At 40.1% G+C, this 19102-nt stretch overlaps 1 protein-coding gene across 7 annotated transcripts in view; it reads right to left on the bottom strand.

Moving 5' to 3' along the window:
- Positions 1-19102, bottom strand: part of RGS7 (regulator of G protein signaling 7) — a 588090-nt gene that overhangs the window by 123196 nt on the left and 445792 nt on the right. For all 7 annotated transcript variants that reach the window (XM_089311631.1, XM_089311636.1, XM_089311637.1 and 4 more), the window contains exon 10: positions 4038-4112. In XM_089311631.1, coding sequence (XP_089167757.1) covers positions 4038-4112 — 75 coding nt within the window. The remainder of the gene's footprint in view (positions 1-4037; positions 4113-19102) is intronic.

Genomic DNA, 19102 nt, shown 5'->3' with positions numbered 1-19102 from the left:
TTCCATAGCCTTGGAAACTCATAACTGGTGCATAGGGAGATTACAGATGCCATAAACAGGAGTGTCAATTTGTGAAGTCAACGGCAGGAGTCACTGTGCACTTACTCCTCATGTAGGATCTCTGTCCTTAACGTGCTGTACACTGAGGCTTAATGCTATAACGAGTACTCAAACAGTATATTTCACTTTGTGTTTCTATGGGGGTGCAAACGATTGAAATCTTTACTTAATGTATACTAAACTGATCTTCTGTAAAAAAAAAAAAAAAATTTATCAATTCCCAACTTGACTCTCACTGGGATTAAACATGACAATAGGTCTGATCTGATTTCATCATCATTTAAAAAAAATCATCTATTATTTTTCACTTTATGTTTCTGTGTGAGAGCAAACTGTTGAAATACTTACTTAAGGCATGCTAGGCTGATCTTCTGTATATTAAGATAATCGAAAATGAATCTTGACGTGAATGGAGGGGGAGAGGGAGTGGGAAGGGGGGGGTTGTGGGTGGGAGGGACGGTATGGGGGGGGAAGCCATTGTAACACATGAGTCGTACTTTGGAAATTTATATTCATTAAATAAAAGATAAAAAAAATAAAATAAAATAAAATTTCCTTTAGAACAGGTTATGTACTGAATTTGGTTTCCACCACCTTACTATGTTGAAGCCCTAACCCCCAGCGTTATCTGCAGATAGGACCAGTGAGGAAATGGCAAAGGTTGAGTGAGATCACAAGAGTGGGAACCTCATCTCATAGAACTGGTGTCCTCCAAGGAAGAGCGAAAGACCCTGGAGCTCTTTCACTGCCTTTGTGTATACTCAGCAGAAAGGCAGGGAGAACACAGTCAGAAAGAGAGCCATCACCAGGAAATATATTCACCAGCACTTGATCATGGCTTTCAGTCTCTAGAACTGTGAGTTAATACATTCCTGTTGTTTAAGCCACCTGTTCCGTGGTAACTGGTGATTGGCTGCCAGAGCAGACTAACACATAGAGCTTAACATAATAATATAATTCAACACACACGCAGGCTCCTTGTTCAATGTCTGCACCCTTATTGGACTTGGGTTGGGTTCTATTTACTGGGAAATACTTGAAGATCAGTACATGTCTGGTGTACAGTTTAGCTTCATCAATTTTGCTGACTGAATGGAATAAACAGTTCCTAAGCAAATATGAGTTAAAGCATCATTGGTGATCATTCTAAAAGACGAATCAGTCGATATGCTTTCATGTAAGGAAACCATTGTTACCAGTGCAGAGTCTAGCAAATTCAACATTTCTGACTCCCAGAAGTTGTTATTTATCAATAGGCGAGATTTCTTTTTTCAATTGTGGAAAAAGAGGGTATGCCTGCTACTTGCTGTGAGATTTTTTTTCAGAACCTTATCTTCCTCTGGTTAATTTAGCCTTGTTTTCCTACTATTATTGAGGCACAGGAAATTAGGCTACATCGTAGACAAACTGGACTAGAACTCATGGTTCTCTTTACAGCACTTCACCTTGTAGTGCCTCCTGTGTTTCCATCATTAAGTGCGTGTGGATGGTATGTAAAGGGTAGCACTAAATGAAAGCTTTCCACACTTTGTAAAAGAAGGATGTTAGAAGCAGAACAGGTAAGATATTGGTACGGGTTACAGTTATTAACAGGGCGTGAATGATCTCTTTATCAGGTTTAAGGTCTATGTTGTTAATCCATGCATTTCTCTCAATCACAGCATGTCTGAGAGAGTATGCATTCTGGCAAACACCACACACAATAAGGTATTCTGAAGAATACCTCTCAACAACTCAAAATAGTGAGATGGTGACTTCATCCACTTGGCAAGCCGGCAGCCTTTTTGAATTCTTTCTGGCCAAGCTAGTTCCCAGGGTACACAGGATGTGCTGTGAGCAGAGGGTGAAAGGAAGAGAGTACAGTCATCCCCACGAGGGACCAGCAGCTGGGCCTGCTTTGGTCTGCCTTTGCGTGTGTCTCTCAGAGCCTTTGAGCACTGCATCTGAGCGTGTTCTGTGGCACTTCCCTAGGGCTTCTTTATCATGATATCAAGAAAAACTGCCTGCAACTGAAACAGAAATAATAATAAAGGTGCTGGACTATATTGGGAACTTTGAACACGATGCCATGTTCAAAGTCTGGTGGTAGAAGACAAAGAACACCAAATAAGACTACAAAAACATGTGCAGTTTTAGTTTAGCCCAACGTATGGGCACATTCAGGAGTAATGTTATGGTTATAAGGAAAAAGACACAGAAAAAAATGACACTGAATGCGATGCCATGCCTTAATCCAACAGGGCCAACCTGCTGTGTGCTCAGTGACTGCTGGAGGGCAGACATTCTAATACGTACATGAATGATAAACATGCCTTCTATGTGCATGTGTTGCTTTAAAAAATGTAGAGGGGCTGGCATTATGGCTTGCATGGGGACATCCCATAGTGGAGTGCCAGTTGGAGTCTCAGCTGCTCTGCTTCTAATCCACCTTCCTGCTTATGTGCCAGAGGGTGCAGTGTAAAGTGGCCAAGTATTTGGGCCACTGCTACCCATAGATTTACTGGCTCCTGGCTTCAGCCTGGTCTAGTCCTGTGTTGTTGCAGCCATTTGGGGAGTGACCCAGGGAATAAAAGATTTCTGTTACTCCCTTTCTCTCTGTTGCTCTGCCTTTCAAATAAATCATTAAAAATATATAGATACTATCGCCATGCATTTCCAAAAAGATATTTGAAAGTAAGTGAATTCAGAAGTTTTTTTAAAGATTTATTTCTTTATTTTGAAAGTCGGAGTTACAGAGAAAGAGAGAGAGACAGAGAGATTTTCCATCCACTGGTTCACTTCCTTGGTGGCCACTACCACCAGAGCTGAGTCAGGCCAAAGCCAGGAGCCAGCAGCTTCATAAGAGTCTCCCACGTGGGTGGCAGGGGTCCAAACACCTGGGTCATCTGCTGCTGCTTTTCTAGGTCACTAGCAAGAAGCTGGACTGGAAGTGGAGCAGCTGGGACACGAACCAGTGCCCATATACGATGCTGGCATCACAAGCAGCTGCCTCACCTGCTATGCCACAACAGCGGCCTCAAGTTTTTGCTTTTTGTTTTTTTAATTAAGAATTCTTTCACAGTGCCGGCCCTGTGGCACAGAGGGTAAACCTGCCGCCTGTGGCGCTGGCATCCATATGGGTGCCAATTCGAGCTCCAGCTACTCCACTTCCGATTCAGTTCACTGCTAATGATCTGGAAAAGCAGCTAAGATGGCCCAAGCGCTTCAGCACCCGCACCCATGTGGGAGACCTGAAGAAGCTCCTGGCTTCTGCTTCGGCCTGGCCCAGCTCCGGCAGTTGTGGCCATTTGGGGAGTGAACCAGTGGATAGAAGAACTCTCTCTGTCTTTCAAATAAATAAATAAATCTTTTTAAAAAAGAATTCTTTCAACAGACATTGAAATACACTACCTATCCTCTTTTTTTTTTTTTTTTTTTTTTGACAGGCAGAGTTAGACAGTGAGAGAGAGTGAGACAGAGAGAAAGGTCTTCCTTCTGTTGGTTCACCCCCCAAAATGGCCGCCATGGCTGGCGCACTGTGCCGATCTGAAGCCAGGAGATACACTCCCTATCTTACGGTTACGTCACAGAATTGTGATGTTAAAAGGAGGACAGAGTTCTCATACTGTTTTTCCTTAGATTTTGTTCTAAAAATGTCCGTTCTGCATCAGTGTCACTGTTTCTCGGGTGACCTCCATCTCCTTTCACTCATCTGTGGGTACATGCAGGTGATGTGCTTCCCCATGGTGGAGAACAGAGGGGAGTTCTCCCTTTCTTTCATCTCCTCCTGTCAGAGCCAGTCAGCACCTCCGTTCTGCCCTGGGACCCTGACAAGCTTGAGAATTGGGTCAGGGCTATTTCCTGAGCAGACAGGGGCTGACAGGACATCAGGAAGAGCGTATGTGCTCTACAAAATGGGAGAAAAATGTTCTGGTGCCTGAAATTCTATAAACAGGGCAACTCAGCACCAAGATCAGCACAGCAGACATTGGTTTTACCTTGCGTGTTTTGTGTGGGTTTCTCATTCTGGATGACTTCTTAATGTCCACTTCAGTAGTATTTACACAGCCAGGCTGGAAATGAAAACAGAGACACAAAGGAATCTTTGAGTGTGAACGTTCTGACCGACCAGCACATTCATTAATGACTCACGATCCAGAACTTAAGCAAACTCCAACGTAAGGCAAGTCCCAGGGAGGTAATGGCTTGCGTCAGCACAAGCGAGTCATAAAATTCTAACACCCTTTCATCCCTCACATTTAAAAGTCTTCAGATATCATTTTCAAATAGTTTCTGGACAACACAGGAAAAAGAAATACTTGGGCTTTGCATGGGAAAAAAGGATGTTGACATTTATAGCTGCTGACTCCATGGAGAATGCAAGGGCATCCAGCAAGGGTGCTAGCCCTTGGTGATGTCTACACACAGCCTCCTACAGAATGTACCCTCTTTATGCATTGTGACACTATTATTAGATGGTTGCTTGATTTCCCCAAGTAGGAAAACGAAAATAGCATTGAGTCACACCAGCTCAAATCCCAGAGTGAATTTTCTTTATAGTGATTATGATATGCATTGACTGGGAATGCTTGTTTTCCAAAGACAGAATGTGCAGTAAAGTTTGGTTAAAATGAGAAACAGGAAGAAGTAAACTGGTAATAACCTACCATGCATCCTCCTACAAACATCTAATTTTTTCCTTTTCCTTTCCCTCAGATGGATGAATTCCTTTAAATGGGAATTGCATGAAAGCTATGGGCAGTCTACCTCTGGCTTTCTGACAATCTCTTGAGTCCCATTACTGTTCCTCTGCCAGAATTATTGTTCTGTTGCACAGAAACAATTAGCAATGAGCATCTTCTATATTTGGAGGAGAGGGAAGAAGATGAGAGAAGAGACAGTGGTGGGGAGACACTATGAATAAGGGACCGGAGAAGAAAGAAGATTCAAAATTGTGCAGTTTATTATGTCCAGAAAGGACCTTAGGACTTCACTTTTCCCTGAGACATGGTTAGAAACTGATGGCTACACGGTTTGTTTCTTACTGACTTTCATGTGGTTGGTATAGGATTTAGGGATCTCTAGAATTAGCCAAAAGCATCAAGTTGCACATCTCTGCTCAAATTCTCTATTTCTTTCCAAAGATTGCAAGAAAATTAAAGCATTAGATGCTCTTCAATGTGACTGCAGAGAAACTCTGAAGGTGGAAGTCCTTGTGGAATTGGGAAGGGGTTAGGAGGAGGTAAAAAGGCAGTGTTGATGTAGTCAAAGAAATGAGAAGCTCTCTACAACCACTGGTGGTCAATGGAGATTAGCTCTTTTCCTTATGATGACACGGGTATATTTTCATGCAAGAGCCCTCTCCTGATAGCACAGGCATTCTGACAAAACTAACAATTAAAGAAGAAACAAGGAAAGCACTATCTCAGAAATTTTTCACTAAGGTTCCATGTGAAAGGTATTTATATTGAACACACTTGTACCTTACACTATAAACATTAAATAAATTATATGTTTGGCTTGCATGCCCATCCTGAAGTAGAAATAACTGGTTAAGCATGGTGATCAGCTTGGCAGTGTAGGAGGAACTGAGTGCTCCCAGCTGGGTGGGATTTATTTACTGACACTGAGAAATTTGCTTAAACTCTCCCAACATCAGGTTGCTTGGTATCCAACATTCTGATTTGATTATCCTGTGGTTTGACTAGGCACTAGTTTTTTTTAAAAAATGACCCCTGATGATTTTAATATGCAGTCATATTTCACAACCACTGATGTAAATGTAACAAAGATAATGGTTTGCAATTGTTAAAGCATTGTGTATTCATTTCCTGTTATATTTCATTTCAGTATTCCATGCCTGAACCTGAGCCATTGGGCAAAGGGAGACACTAAAATTCTTTATTCTCCTACAGATATATCAGGAGTCAAGTATGGCAAGACAGGTCATCAAGATTCTCTTCTTTATGTTAAAGGGGGGAATGACTAAGAGACAATATCCAGGAAGAAGATGGCACATCCCTTCATGATCCAGTGAAAAAGAGAAACAAAGAGCTTAGTAGCTACTCATTTTTCTCCTCGAGGAAAAAAATTCTAGAAGGATTGGGAGGGATTGACACAAATGTCCTGGCAAGCATAAGGAAGCCCGAAGGGTAGCCATTCCCATACTCATGGAAGAAATCCCACATGTGATCCTATCTAGCATGGATCTCTACTATCAAGCTGCTGTTCATAAGGAAAGTGGCAGGCAAGGCATTCAGATTTTTGTGGCATGCCTCACAGTAATGGACACAAGGGTTCTGTAGGCAGGCAGATGCCTGAGGTGAGGACAATTGCCACAGTGCACAGGGACTTTAAGCTGGGGACAGATGCCTGGAACACAGCCTCCAGCAACAAGAGCCACAAGAATGAGATGGGTTTACAGCAGTCCTAGGAAGAGACCCTGCCGGCCTAGGTGACGTTAAAGTCAACAAGGATCTGAAATGTGTCTAAGGATGTTTGCACAAGATTCGCAAAACACAGTCTCTCTCTCTCCCAAACTGTTATCTATAAGCAACCTTGGAGAGCAGCAGGGAAAGGCTGAGGAAAACTGAGTGTGAACATCCATCCAAAAGTGACCACGACATTTAAGCTGATGAATTAAATTATGTTAGCACACAGTGCATGTCTTCAAGCAGGTTCTCAGGAAAACAGACCAATTGTACAAAGTACAAAAACTTTATTTTCTGTACACAACTCAACTAAATGAACTCTGAAACTTCTTCCATACTAAGCTGGAGTCTAAGTAAATTTTACTTCATGTCCCATGAGACAATTTAAAAATGACCTCAGAAATTGTGTTAACTATTGAAGGCATGAAATGGGAAAAAAATTTCTCCCATAGGAGCATATCTGACTAGCACTCTCAAAAAAGTACATTTTTATCCTCGAATTTCAAAGTTATGATCTTAGAAATACAATTAATGTACCATTAGTAGACATCTGAAATCCCTACTTGAGTCAATTATGTATACCACTAATCTGTAAATCAACAAGAAAGTATTGATTCTAAAAACAAATGTTAGTAAGTAATGATACATTTTATAATCTGACCTCCATCCCTAGAAAGCAAAACATACCAGTTCAAAATTTGTTGCTAATGGATGAATTATTAAACTAGTAAACTGGACCTCAGATGCTTCTCACTAGCCTCCAGCTTCCTGTCATATTTAGAGTTTCATGGGACAGCTAATTGTTATACAGAGCTACAGTATCTAAGTTAACAAGTCAATTCTTAAAGATTAAAAAAGCATGTATGCCCAAAATTATGGAATACACTTCTGAATGAGTTAAGGTCATTGCCTCATGCTGATAACCCCTGAACAACTACTTTTAGAAGTCAGGCACTGTGGAGAATGAAGTATGGCAATGCGCTTTTTTAAAAAAAAAATTATATTTATTCAAGAGATATTTCGTTCTGAACCTAATTGTCAGATCTTGTGATAATAAAGGAACAACTACACCGCAGCAAGCTTTCAATGTAGGACAACAGACACAAGATTAATTGCAATATGGGAACAAAATGACTAGGTAGAAGTTGATATGGAGCATTATATAAGAACAGAATATTCCAAACACCCATTTTTATGTACATTATGTTGTTAAGGCAAATAAATATTTTTGAGCATTTGTTTATCCCAATAAGATCATGCTGTCCTTGACTCTTTTTAAAAAAGTGTCAATTATCTTTTTGAAGTATATATAATAGGTACCACTAGCTGGCACCAGATCCACATAAAATGTTATACATAAATAGATTTTCTGAAGAACTAGACATTGCTTCCCAGTAAGATATAAGTAACATAATAACATTATCATTGCCACACAGGCTCTCCATAGAAAAGTCAAATATGTACTATTTACTGGATACATATTAAGTACATAGTAATGTTGAATTTAAGGAATAGTAAAATGCTATTTACATTGGCTTACAAGAGAGTCATAAGTCATGCCTAATGATTCAGAAGTGAATGTCTTTTCCACAGACCTAAGCTGTGTTGTAACATTATTATATTATTTATTAGAAAGTAGATTTTAATGTCATGAAATTCATTCTCAAAGGAGCAAAAGGAGTAAATCATTGAGAAATATTATTGCTACAGTGTTTGTGTGTCTTCACCAGGAGGAAAACAGAACTTAGAGTTCTTGCTTTCATTATGAACAGTTTTTTTTTTTTTAAGAGACTCTAAATACCATTTAGTTCTTTCCATGGCACAACGCATTTTTGTTACTTGTAGCAGACAGCAAACTTGCTGTTTAGCACAATTCCAGACTTCTGTGAAGAGCAGCAGAGTGGAGCAGACAGAACAGCTCTCTTTAAATTTAATCACTCTAGCTGACATGTCACTGAGTAAATATGTCCTAAATGACACCTGAGTAGAGATGTAAGACAGATTGGCAAATAGAGCTTATTGTAAGAAATATGCATGCTTTGGATGTTATTTGAAAATTGTGGGGGAGTGTGCTTGCACAGACATTAAGGCACCATTTGGGACACGAGCATCGCATATCAGAGTACCCAAGTTCTAGTCCCAGCTCAGATTCCATTTCAGCTTCCTGCTAGTGTGCACCCTGGGAGGCAGTAAGTGATAGCTCCATTGGATGCTTGTCATCCATGTGGAAGATCTGGATTCAGTTCTCAGATTTTGGTTTCAGCTTGGCCCAACATAGTTATTGTGGGCATTTGGGAAGTGAACCAGTAGATGAGAGATCTCTGTCTCTCTCTTTCTTTCAAATAAATAAAACATAAGTAAATTTAAAAAATTTTTAAAGTTTGATTTTGGGAGAATTAAGAGTTTATAAAGACACACATTAATAAAGTTATTAGTTCAATTATAATTAAATTAATGAAAAAGATTAGGTTCTTTGTAACAGTGCAATTAAAATTCAAAGTTTAGTTATTATACCTCAGTTGAAATGATCTCTTTTTCTCACATAAAGTTATAATAGATTTTAAAGTACTAAGTCTCAGGATATACTCTTTTGAAAGATCCAATTTAAGGTTTCCTGTATGTTCTCATGGAGTTTCTAGATTGGCTCAATCTGGGATCCTTCCAGCCCTCCTGATTCACCTACTTATCAAGTCCTACACACAAAGTAAAGGAAGTTGTTGGAGGAAATTACCCTGCAATTCATTCCAATCATCCCTTACTATATATTTCATAATTTTGAGTCTTATTCAGTCGCATTTGCTGATGACAGATTCTTGGCTATGTTATTCCAGTTCAGTGTGAGCTAAGAATCATTCTGTGTGTCCAAGGGGCAGAGGAAGAAAGCTGTGGCAAAGAGGAGGCACTCAAACTAAGTCAACCTGGAGTGTTGACCCCAAGCTGCTTGTAGTGGAATTCATAGAATATGCTAAGAGCTTTGATTTAATTTTAATCATAAGGGAAAGCCACAGGGGTGTACTTATTTATTTATTATTATTTAAATAAATAAATAAATATTATTTAAATAAATAAATAAATTTGAGAGAGACCATGTTCCTATTTGCTACTTAACTCCCCAAATGCCCCCCAACAGCTGAGGCTGAGACAGGCTGAAGTTGGAAGCCAAGAACTCAGTCCAGGTCTCCCACATGAGTGGCAGAGACCCAACTACATGAGCCATCATTGGCTTTCCACCAGGGTGCATATTAGCAGGAAGCTGCAACTGGGAGTGGAGCTGAGACAGGTACTCTCAATGGGATGCACGTGTTCCAATTCACAGCCTAGCTGGTAGGTCAGGCTTCAAAGAAGCCTGAGCTTCTTTGGAGAGTTTTAAACAGAGGAGAGACTTCAGGGATTTCTTTTTCTTTTTTTAAAAACTCACTCAGACCTCATATCCTTCACAAAAATTAGCTCAAGATTAATCATAGAACTAAACATAAAATGAAAACTCTATTATTCTTGCAAGTTAACACAGGAGATAATCTACTACTTCACTCCCAAATCCCGAATGTCCACAACAACCAGGACTGGGTAAAGCTGAAATAAGAAACCAGTAACTCCATCTGGGTTTCCAATGTGCATGGCAGGAACCCAAGTTCTTGGGCAATCACCTGCTGCCTTCCAGACCCATAGATGGTAAGATGGATTGGAAACAGAGGCTAGACTCAGTCCCAGATCCTCCCATGTGGGATGCAGATGTCCCAAGCAATGGCTTAACCTACTGTGTCACAATGCCTGCTCCTGGTGATAACTTTTTATTTACAACACAAAGGCATAATTCATGAAAGAAATAATTGATAACTCAAATTTCCTGAAACTTAGAATTTTCTGTTCTGTAAAATACACTCTCCAAAAAAAAAAAAAAAAAAGCATGATGAAGAAAATTTTCCAAAAAAAAAAAAAAAAAGATATATGAAAAGGGGTTGTTATCTAAAATATGTAAGGGCCACTTAAAACTCAACAATAAGAAAATGCACAACCTGATTAAAAAATGTACAAAATCTGAAGAATCACCTCACCAAAAAGATTTACAAATAGCAATAAGCATATGAAAAAAGATCAGCATACATGTTATTAGGTTAATACAAATTAGAAAAATAGGACACCACTGTACACCTATTAGAATGGCCAAAACCCAGAATAGTGACACCACCAAATGCTGATGCGAATGCGGAGCAATAGGAACACTTGTTCATTGCCAGTAAGAATGCAAAATGGTACCGTCTCTTTGCAAAGACACTCTGGCAGTTTCTTACAAAGCTAAACATACTTTTACTATACAATCCAGCAATCACACTCCTGGTATCTATGCAAAGGAGCTGTAAACTTAGGTTCATACAAAACCCTGTACTCTAATATAATGGCTTTATTCATCATTGCCAAAACTTTGAAGGAATCAGGGTGTCCTTTGGTAGGTGAATATATAAATTAAATGTGACACATCCAGACAACGGAATATCATCTAACATCAAAAAGAAACAAGCTAGCAAGCTACATACACAAAAATTGATAAATCTTAAATGCATATTACAAGTGAAGAATGCCACTCTGAAAAATCTACATGCTGTACCATTCTAATCATAAAACACTCAGGAAAAGGTAAAATTATGTAAAAATTTTAATGGTTGCTAGAATTTAGGGTAGGAGTGTTATGTATGAACAGGATGAACACAGGGGAGTTTTGGGGTATTGAAACTGCTCTGTTTGAGAGTGAAATTGTGACTACATGCTATTATACAATTCTCACAGCTCACAGAATGTGCACCACCAAGAATGAATACTGATGTAAACTATGGACTTTGAGTGATAATGATGGGTCAATGTCAGATCACTGATGGAGAGATAGACCACTCTGGTGGAGAATGTTGATAGTGAAAGAGACTATGCATACGTGGGTGCAGGCTGTATATAAGAATCCTTTGTGCGTTCTGCTCAATTTACTGTTAACCTAAAACTTCTTAAAAAATAGATCATTAACGGAAAAAAATCTCAGCAGTCATTTTTTACTTTGGTCGTGGATTAACAGGATCAGATCAGAGCAAAAGTAGAAACCAAGGGACCAGTTAGAAGGTTATTGCATTTATTCAGGCAAGAGACCATGGAGACACTGATTTATGTTGCCCACATTAGAGATGATATGAAGTGATTCACTTCAGAACTATTTTGAAGCTGTAATGATGATGATGATGATAAAACCATCCTCAATAGCCTGGTTGGGGAGCAGGCTGGGGAAAAGCTGGTGGTCAAGGGTGACTCCTAGTTTTTCACAGCACGGTGAAGTGGCGCCTTCTATGGAGAAGAGAGGAATTAAGGATGCCTCCTGAGTTGCATTTACATAAAATGTTAGTCTTTAATGTATTGTTTTATATCATATCTAGCTGTTTATACCACAGCCATCAAGATTCATGACTCAGACCATTTCCAACACAAGTGCTGGTATGGTAGTAATCTGTCCCTGGCCCATACTTCGGTACCATTTCCTTTTGGCATCAGCATTAGTGATATGAACATACCCTGAACTTGCAACATTAATATTTGATGATCTGGTTGAGCAATTTCCCATTACTTGCAGCCTCTACTATGCTTACCTAAATTCTACAGTGGACCTATTTCATTCTCTTAATGTTCTCTGATTGAAATCAAACCACTTCAGCCAAATATCTAGGAACTATCTCTGCATCCTTCTATGGCAGTCTCTTTTCATTGAATGTGGGCACAACCACAGACTGCCATAGTTCAAAAGTGTTACCAGGAGGTCTCCAATGAATGTTTGCCTATAGTTTCTTTACAATGGTCTTACCCATCTTTAGTGCTCAGTTTTAAAACAGATAAAATGTCCTCTGTTAGAACTGCTTCAAGTCACTTGGTAGAAGTGATGTTTGATGCTATCATAATTAAGATAGAAACTCCTGATGGAAAAAGTAAAAGACTTGAGGCAGGTACGCATGGATACTCCTTTTCTATTACACCTGGCCTACTGTGCACCTGAGTAATGATCTCCTTCACCTACTAGGATCTTTTCTTTTCCCTACCAAAATCTTGCTGCAGTGTGCAGACATGCAAAGTTCTCAACTGGGGGATAAAAAAAGGCCCCTCTTATATTTGAAATTCATCATATGTGTTCCCCCTGGTCCATGTCCTGAGTTGGAATATGAAGCACTATCATAGCCATCAGTGAAATTGCATTTTGATTCATTATATGTTCTTGCTCTCTGGTATCTCATTCATGGGTGAGTGAGTAGCAACACAGAGTTTGGGGATCATTGGTTCATGGGCTTAGTGCCATCAGATGCTTTAAACATTTTTATTTTGACCCATAATGTGTTTGCTAAATACAGGAGTTAAGGAGTGAAATCTGTATAATCTTGATGATAACAAAAATTTCTCTAGTGTAAAAGTGAAGCATCAAGAAATAGGAAAATGGGCTGATTGCTGAATTGGTGAAAACAATTTTTAATTTTGTAGACATTGCTGTTGTTAGTACTGGTGATCTAAATTGTATGTTTTAAGGACTTAACAGAACCAAACAAAATCCCTTAGAGCATTAAGTAAGTCACAGTTAATTCAAAAGGCCTACAATAATTGTTGTAATGGATATCAGTGGGAAAACTGGAAAATGATAAAATGAGTTTGTCAAAATCATCATATATTGGAATTTACCTTTAATTATCATAGCAGCCCCAAATTATGAAGGATACAGGAGGTTCCTAAATCATATGTTGCCAAGTGAAAACAAGTGTGCCTCCCTGTCTTAGTCTATTCAAACTGCTATAACAAAACACCATAACCTACATGGCTCATCTGCAGCAGAAATATATTTCTCCTAGTTTTACAGACTTGGAAATCTGAGAAGGATTGCTCTCTGTTTCACGTGGAAGGTGCTATGTTACTGCACCCTCACATGGTGGAAGGGGAAGGTGCTCTTTTATGAGGGCACTAATCCTTTTCATGAGGGCTCCACTGTTATGATCTACTCACCTTGCAAAGACTGAATATCTTACATCATCTTAGAGGCTAAGATCAATATCATCTTAGGGGCTAAGAATTCAACATGAATTACAAGTGCGGGAAGGGGCCCTACCATTCAATCTTTTTTTTTTTTTTTTATTTGACAGGTAGAGTTATAGACAGTGAGAGAGAGAGACAGAGAGAAAGGTCTTCCTTCCGTTGGTTCACTCCCCAAATGGCTGCTACAGCTGGCGCTGCGCCGCCAATTCGAAGCCAGGAGCCAGGTGCTTCTTCCTGGTCTTCCATGCGGGTGCAGGGCCCAAGCACTTGGGCCATCCTCCACTGCTCTCCCGGGCCACAGCAGAGAACTGAAGTGGAAGAGGAGCAACTCGGACTAGAACCCAGCGCCCATATGGGATGCTGGTGCCACAGGCGGAGGATAACCCAGTGAGCCACGGCGCCGGCCCCCTACCATTCAGACAATAGCATTCTCTTTACAGAACAGACAGAAAGAAGAGCTGTCTGCAACACCAAAGATTTAGCAAAATCTCTATAAAGAAGAAAATTAATTTCAAAGATATCTTCTTTTGCATTAAACTTGACTTCAAAAAGGAGTAAAATATAAGTATTCTAATCATTGGTGAGACTGGAAACGAAGGGTTCACATAAAGTTCTTTACAAGATAACATATTTATTGCTAAGAGCCAAAATAACATTTTATTTTCACTGTTGGGGAAAAAGTCTAAAATAATCCTCACATAGTCCCTGCATTCATACATAATCATATCCAAAAAGTGCAATCTTTTCTTGATGACTCAAGGTCATCATTAGCAACATGATTTAGTTTGCTATCCATATAACAGCAATGCCCATGAAGCTAGATGGTTCTAATTTCTAATACTTTCTGAACTTTTGGGTCATTTTGTGCAACTTTCAGTGCCGCTGCCTTCTCCCAGTTACTTGTCACTTCCATGTTCTCAGTGTCCTTGCCTCTAGTGACATCTCATCATCCCTATTTCATTACTTGGGTTCTGATGCATGGTAGGAAACCAGCCAAATACTACTTTGACACAGCATCTCACATTTCAGCAGATGAACCAGTCAAAGCACTTGAGTTAAGACTGTGGGAGTTTTAGCTACTTTGATTAAGAGTTTTCCAGTTTATTTCACTGAATTCTGGAAGAATTAGATTTTGAAATACGTGATGTAGGAAGTATAAAAACTGTTACAAATGAAATGTGGACAATTTCTCAGGGTATCTTTCAAAAAATTTACTGAGACATAAGTATTAAATAAGCCAGGTAAGGGGGTTGGAAGTAGATAAAGTCAACTGTTATCTACAGTTCTAAGATAGATGATGGCACAAAACTGGGAGGCTGGACTCATTCTGTGCTCTGAGGAGTGGGAAGAAGAGCCAACTGGAGTGACAGGCCCCATTCTCCAGCTGCATATCCCCAAATCCCGAATAAGTAATAATGTTACATACACTTTCTCTCATGGGAAAAGCCTTCCGGGCACAGCACTCATTTTGGTTCACTTTCCCAATAAAGACAAGCAATGTTCAAACCAGAAATTTTAATTTGTCTCATCTTCAATCCATTCCTTTCTCAGCTGTCTTTCTTTCAGTAAGTGCAACCATCATTCAGGATACTCAAGTCACAGCCAGGGAGTCAACACAGACTCCCGTCTCCCATGCCTCCAACACTTGAATCAGCAAGCCTTATAAACTTCACCTCCAGACACATCCTGAATCAATTTGCTCTCCACATCCATACTGCTACCACCATGGTCCAAGCTGCCATTAGCATCCTTCTTGATCTTCATCATTCCTTTCTTGCTCTCTCCACCCATCCCCAAGTTATTCTCTATACAGCAGTCAAAGCAAACTTTTTAAACCAGAGCCACATCATGGTACTCTTCTTTTCAAATGTCTAGGCATTCTCATCACACTTAGGATTAAAGACAGGCACCACACCAAATTCCATAAGCAATGAAAATGGACCTCTGTTTATCTTTGTAACCCCATTTGATACCTCTCTTTTCTTGCTCATGCCAGCCTAACGCCCACCCCCCCCCTTTTCTTTAAGATTTTCCTTAAGATTCTTTCCCTTTTACTAGCTGGTACCTCTTTCCCCTAATAGTGTATAGTTGGCTCCTTGCCATGGAGGTCTTAGAGAAGCCTTACTTGACTGTCGTGCCTACAGTACCTGCTCCCGGCCCCTCCCCCTGCCTGCTGATCATATCACCATGCTTTCATTTTTATCATAGGGCTTTTGTACATCTGCACTCTTCCTTTAATATTGTAATTGTTAACTCTGTTCCAGCACCTGCTGTGTGTGTGTGGTATGTGTGTATGTGTGTGTATGTGTTTGAAAATGTTGGTAACCATAATCTCCTGGCCAATTGGTCATTACCTATCACTATTGTCATATATTTCTTAAACAGGAATAAAACGATGTAATTTTTCAGTTAGGCTTCAAAGAAACACTTCCTGTGCAGGAAATTTAACTCAAATATTTCTTCCCTTGCAATATAATTAGTCCATCAGCTGATAACTGTAAGTGGCAGTTAGCAGACCTCCAGATTTGATGGGGTTTAGGAACTTATAGAAACTCAGTTTTAGAAAAGGCAGGATAAGCACAAAGGAAGCTCCTCTGCCCCTTCCTTTATGAGTTTTTTAAAGCTGTCTCCATTTTGACCTACAAACATCCAATGACAAACAAGAGCTAAGCCCCTAAGTATTTTCTTCATCTAGGTGTAAGGACACTGAAGAGTCGGGAAAATACAGATGAAACGTACAACGAGCACATCCTATCAATCAGTTCTTCATTTTCAAAACATGTGTATTATAGAGTAAGTGAATTAATTTCCAAAGGATTAACTATAGCATCAATGTTCTATATCATATTGTGTTACATAAATGAAGATTAAAACTGCAGAGAAAAAAATCTGGATTCAAGATGCAAAGAAAAAATATCAAATCTATCACTTTGTGGAGTATTAAGATGTTGTCCAATTGTAGAGTGATCATTTACTTTGACATTTCATAAACATTCTCTTAACTACACTTTCTTTACCCAGCTTCTCCAATCATTAACACTTTACCCCATTTACTCTTCTCTGTATTTAGGTTATTTATTGACCCTCTTTACTTCATCTATAACAGGAGTGGTCCTCAGTGTAATCAGAGCTAGTAGCTGCCCCTCCCTCCCTGATGTCTGTTCAGACTCCCTGTACTAGGAATGATAGTACTTTGAAATCGATCTTCTCTCTTACCCACCTCCCTGAGACTGCTGTTGGTACTCAAGACTTTCCTCCTACCAGGACTCTAACCATTATCCACATCCTTACCATTTCAAAAGAAATAGGACAGAAATTTAGGTGCATCACTTTAAGAGAACACCAAACCCTAGACTATAGAAGCACTGACTTAATAATAGGGAAAGCAGTTTTTATTCTCCCTCTGTTCATGGCTCACACAAATAGCATCAGATATTACATAATAATAGGACACTATATCTGCAAATCTATTCAGGAATAGAGAGAGCAGACAGGAGGAAAAAAAAGATGTAGACAGGGAACAAAAAAGAACAGCTTTACTCACAGAGGCTCATGATAGCCACATTGTCAAAATATTTTTCAATCCAAAGGAACAGATGGGAATAATAGACAGAAATACTTTCCTTTTTCCATAACACAAAGGAGAGGTTTAAATTTGGGTGAACACATTTTGGATTTTCTAAATCAGAGGAATCAGTATCAAGATCAAGGGCGACTGGTACAGAAGCATCATGAGCACGGACTGCTGTGATCATGCAGGACAGAAAACTGCACCGTTCTTATCCACGTCAACTTAATTTATTTCACACAAAATGGAAAATGCCAAAGGTTACACTAGCAATACCACTGAGGTCTTTCAAAGGAAATGTTAGGAGAGATATTAAATTTCTGCTGCAGTTGGAGTTCTGAATAAGCATCTGAAATTATGAATGTAAATTACACATCAGGTACAAAGTTATAAGGCAGCCTCAATTGTCCAATAATCTGTGGAATTCTAACCCCGTTGGTTGAAGCTCACAAGCAGACATGGACTGCTGTTTGGACAACTCCATTCTCACTTTTAAAAATACTTTCTGTGTTAATGAATACTTTCTGTGTTAAGTTATATAACTTAAAATACTTTCAATTAAGTTGAAATATTCAAGGATAAAAAAATCCATGAAATTTAAGTATAATCCTTTTTACTCTGACGAGAGCAGCCATCGCAAGAATTTAAAACCAATGGTGAGCCAGTGCCGCGGCTCACTAGGCTAATCTTCCACCTTGCGGCGCCGGCACACCGGGTTCTAGTCCTGGTCAGGGCGCTGGATTCTGTCCTGGTTGCCCTTCTTCCAGGCCAGCTCTCTGCTGTGGCCAGGGAGTGCAGTGGAGGATGGCCCAAGTCCTTGGGCCCTGCACCCCATGGGAGACCAGGATTAGTACCTGGCTCCTGCCATCGGATCAGCGCGGTGCGCCGGCTGCAGCGGCGGCCATTGGAGGGTGAACCAACGGCAAAGGAAGACCTTTCTCTCTCTGTCTCTCTCTCACTGTCCACTCTGCCTGTCAAGAAAAAAAAAATGGTGATCACATCTGTGGGGAGCAACTGAGACTAGACTAAGTTACTGGAATTAAGACTTATTCTATGCATCTGCTCTCCCACAATATGGCGCTGAGAGAAAGAGACCAAGCAACTCTACGCAGCTGCCTCCAGTTCGACCAGTAACCTGCAGGAGCTGATCCTGCTCCTGATTGGAGGAGAGCAGCGTGCTTGGTGTGTGGGTAGCAGAGTTGGGGTTGGTGGAAGAGGACTATAAAGGAGGAGAGAGACAACATGCACCAGGAACACCTGAGGAACATCTGAGCAGCCCCCGAGAGAGCCGGCCTACGGTGTGCCGCTCCCCCGCGGAAGTGGGGAAAGTGGCAAGGGGGCCCGCCCCTCCACGGAGGTGGAGGGACGGCAGCCAACCCGGGAAGAACCAGCAGCAAACCCGGGGAGGGCCGAGCAGACAAAAGAACAGCGCAGGGTCCTGTGTCGTTCCTCCGCGAATGGGGCAGCGACAACATCATAGTTGTTTTAGTGAGCTTTTGGAACAACCATAACAACCATAATAACCATAACAACAGAAAAGCTCCTTCATTATGTCGTTCATACATTAATAATTTCAGTCCACTAGATGTATTTTATATTTATAAAAATTACAGATTTTTATTGGAATAATAAAAATTATAGGTTGTTACACAAATTTATTGTATCTAAATATTGACAATAATACTTATTGGGCAGTGTTATTGGAATCCACCCTTTAGGGTGTATTTCGTGCAACCATTTCTGGCAGGAATGTCCTTGACATGGTAGTTGGGTTCCTTAGGAGATGGGTGTGTAACCTCCCTGTGCTCTGGACTTTGACAAAGCAATGAAAAAAGAATATTTGAAAATCATGAATAAAGTATGATTAGACCCCTATAAATATAACTTTATCCTATGTGGAATATGGTGTCTAACTACTTGTCCCTTCCTTCTGCAGGACAGATACACATAAGTAGCATCTCGTTTTTCCTGCAGATACTTTCTCTGCCTAAAGCCATACTACTCCCTGATTCCAGGCCTG

The sequence above is a fragment of the Oryctolagus cuniculus genome, chromosome 13 (assembly GCF_051225735.1).
Source record: "Oryctolagus cuniculus isolate XC-2025 breed Fujian yellow rabbit chromosome 13, ASM5122573v1, whole genome shotgun sequence".
In the NCBI taxonomy this organism is placed as follows: Eukaryota; Metazoa; Chordata; class Mammalia; order Lagomorpha; family Leporidae; genus Oryctolagus; species Oryctolagus cuniculus.
The sequence above is the reverse complement of the archived record's forward strand: the minus strand, read 5'-3'. Positions and strand labels throughout refer to the sequence as shown.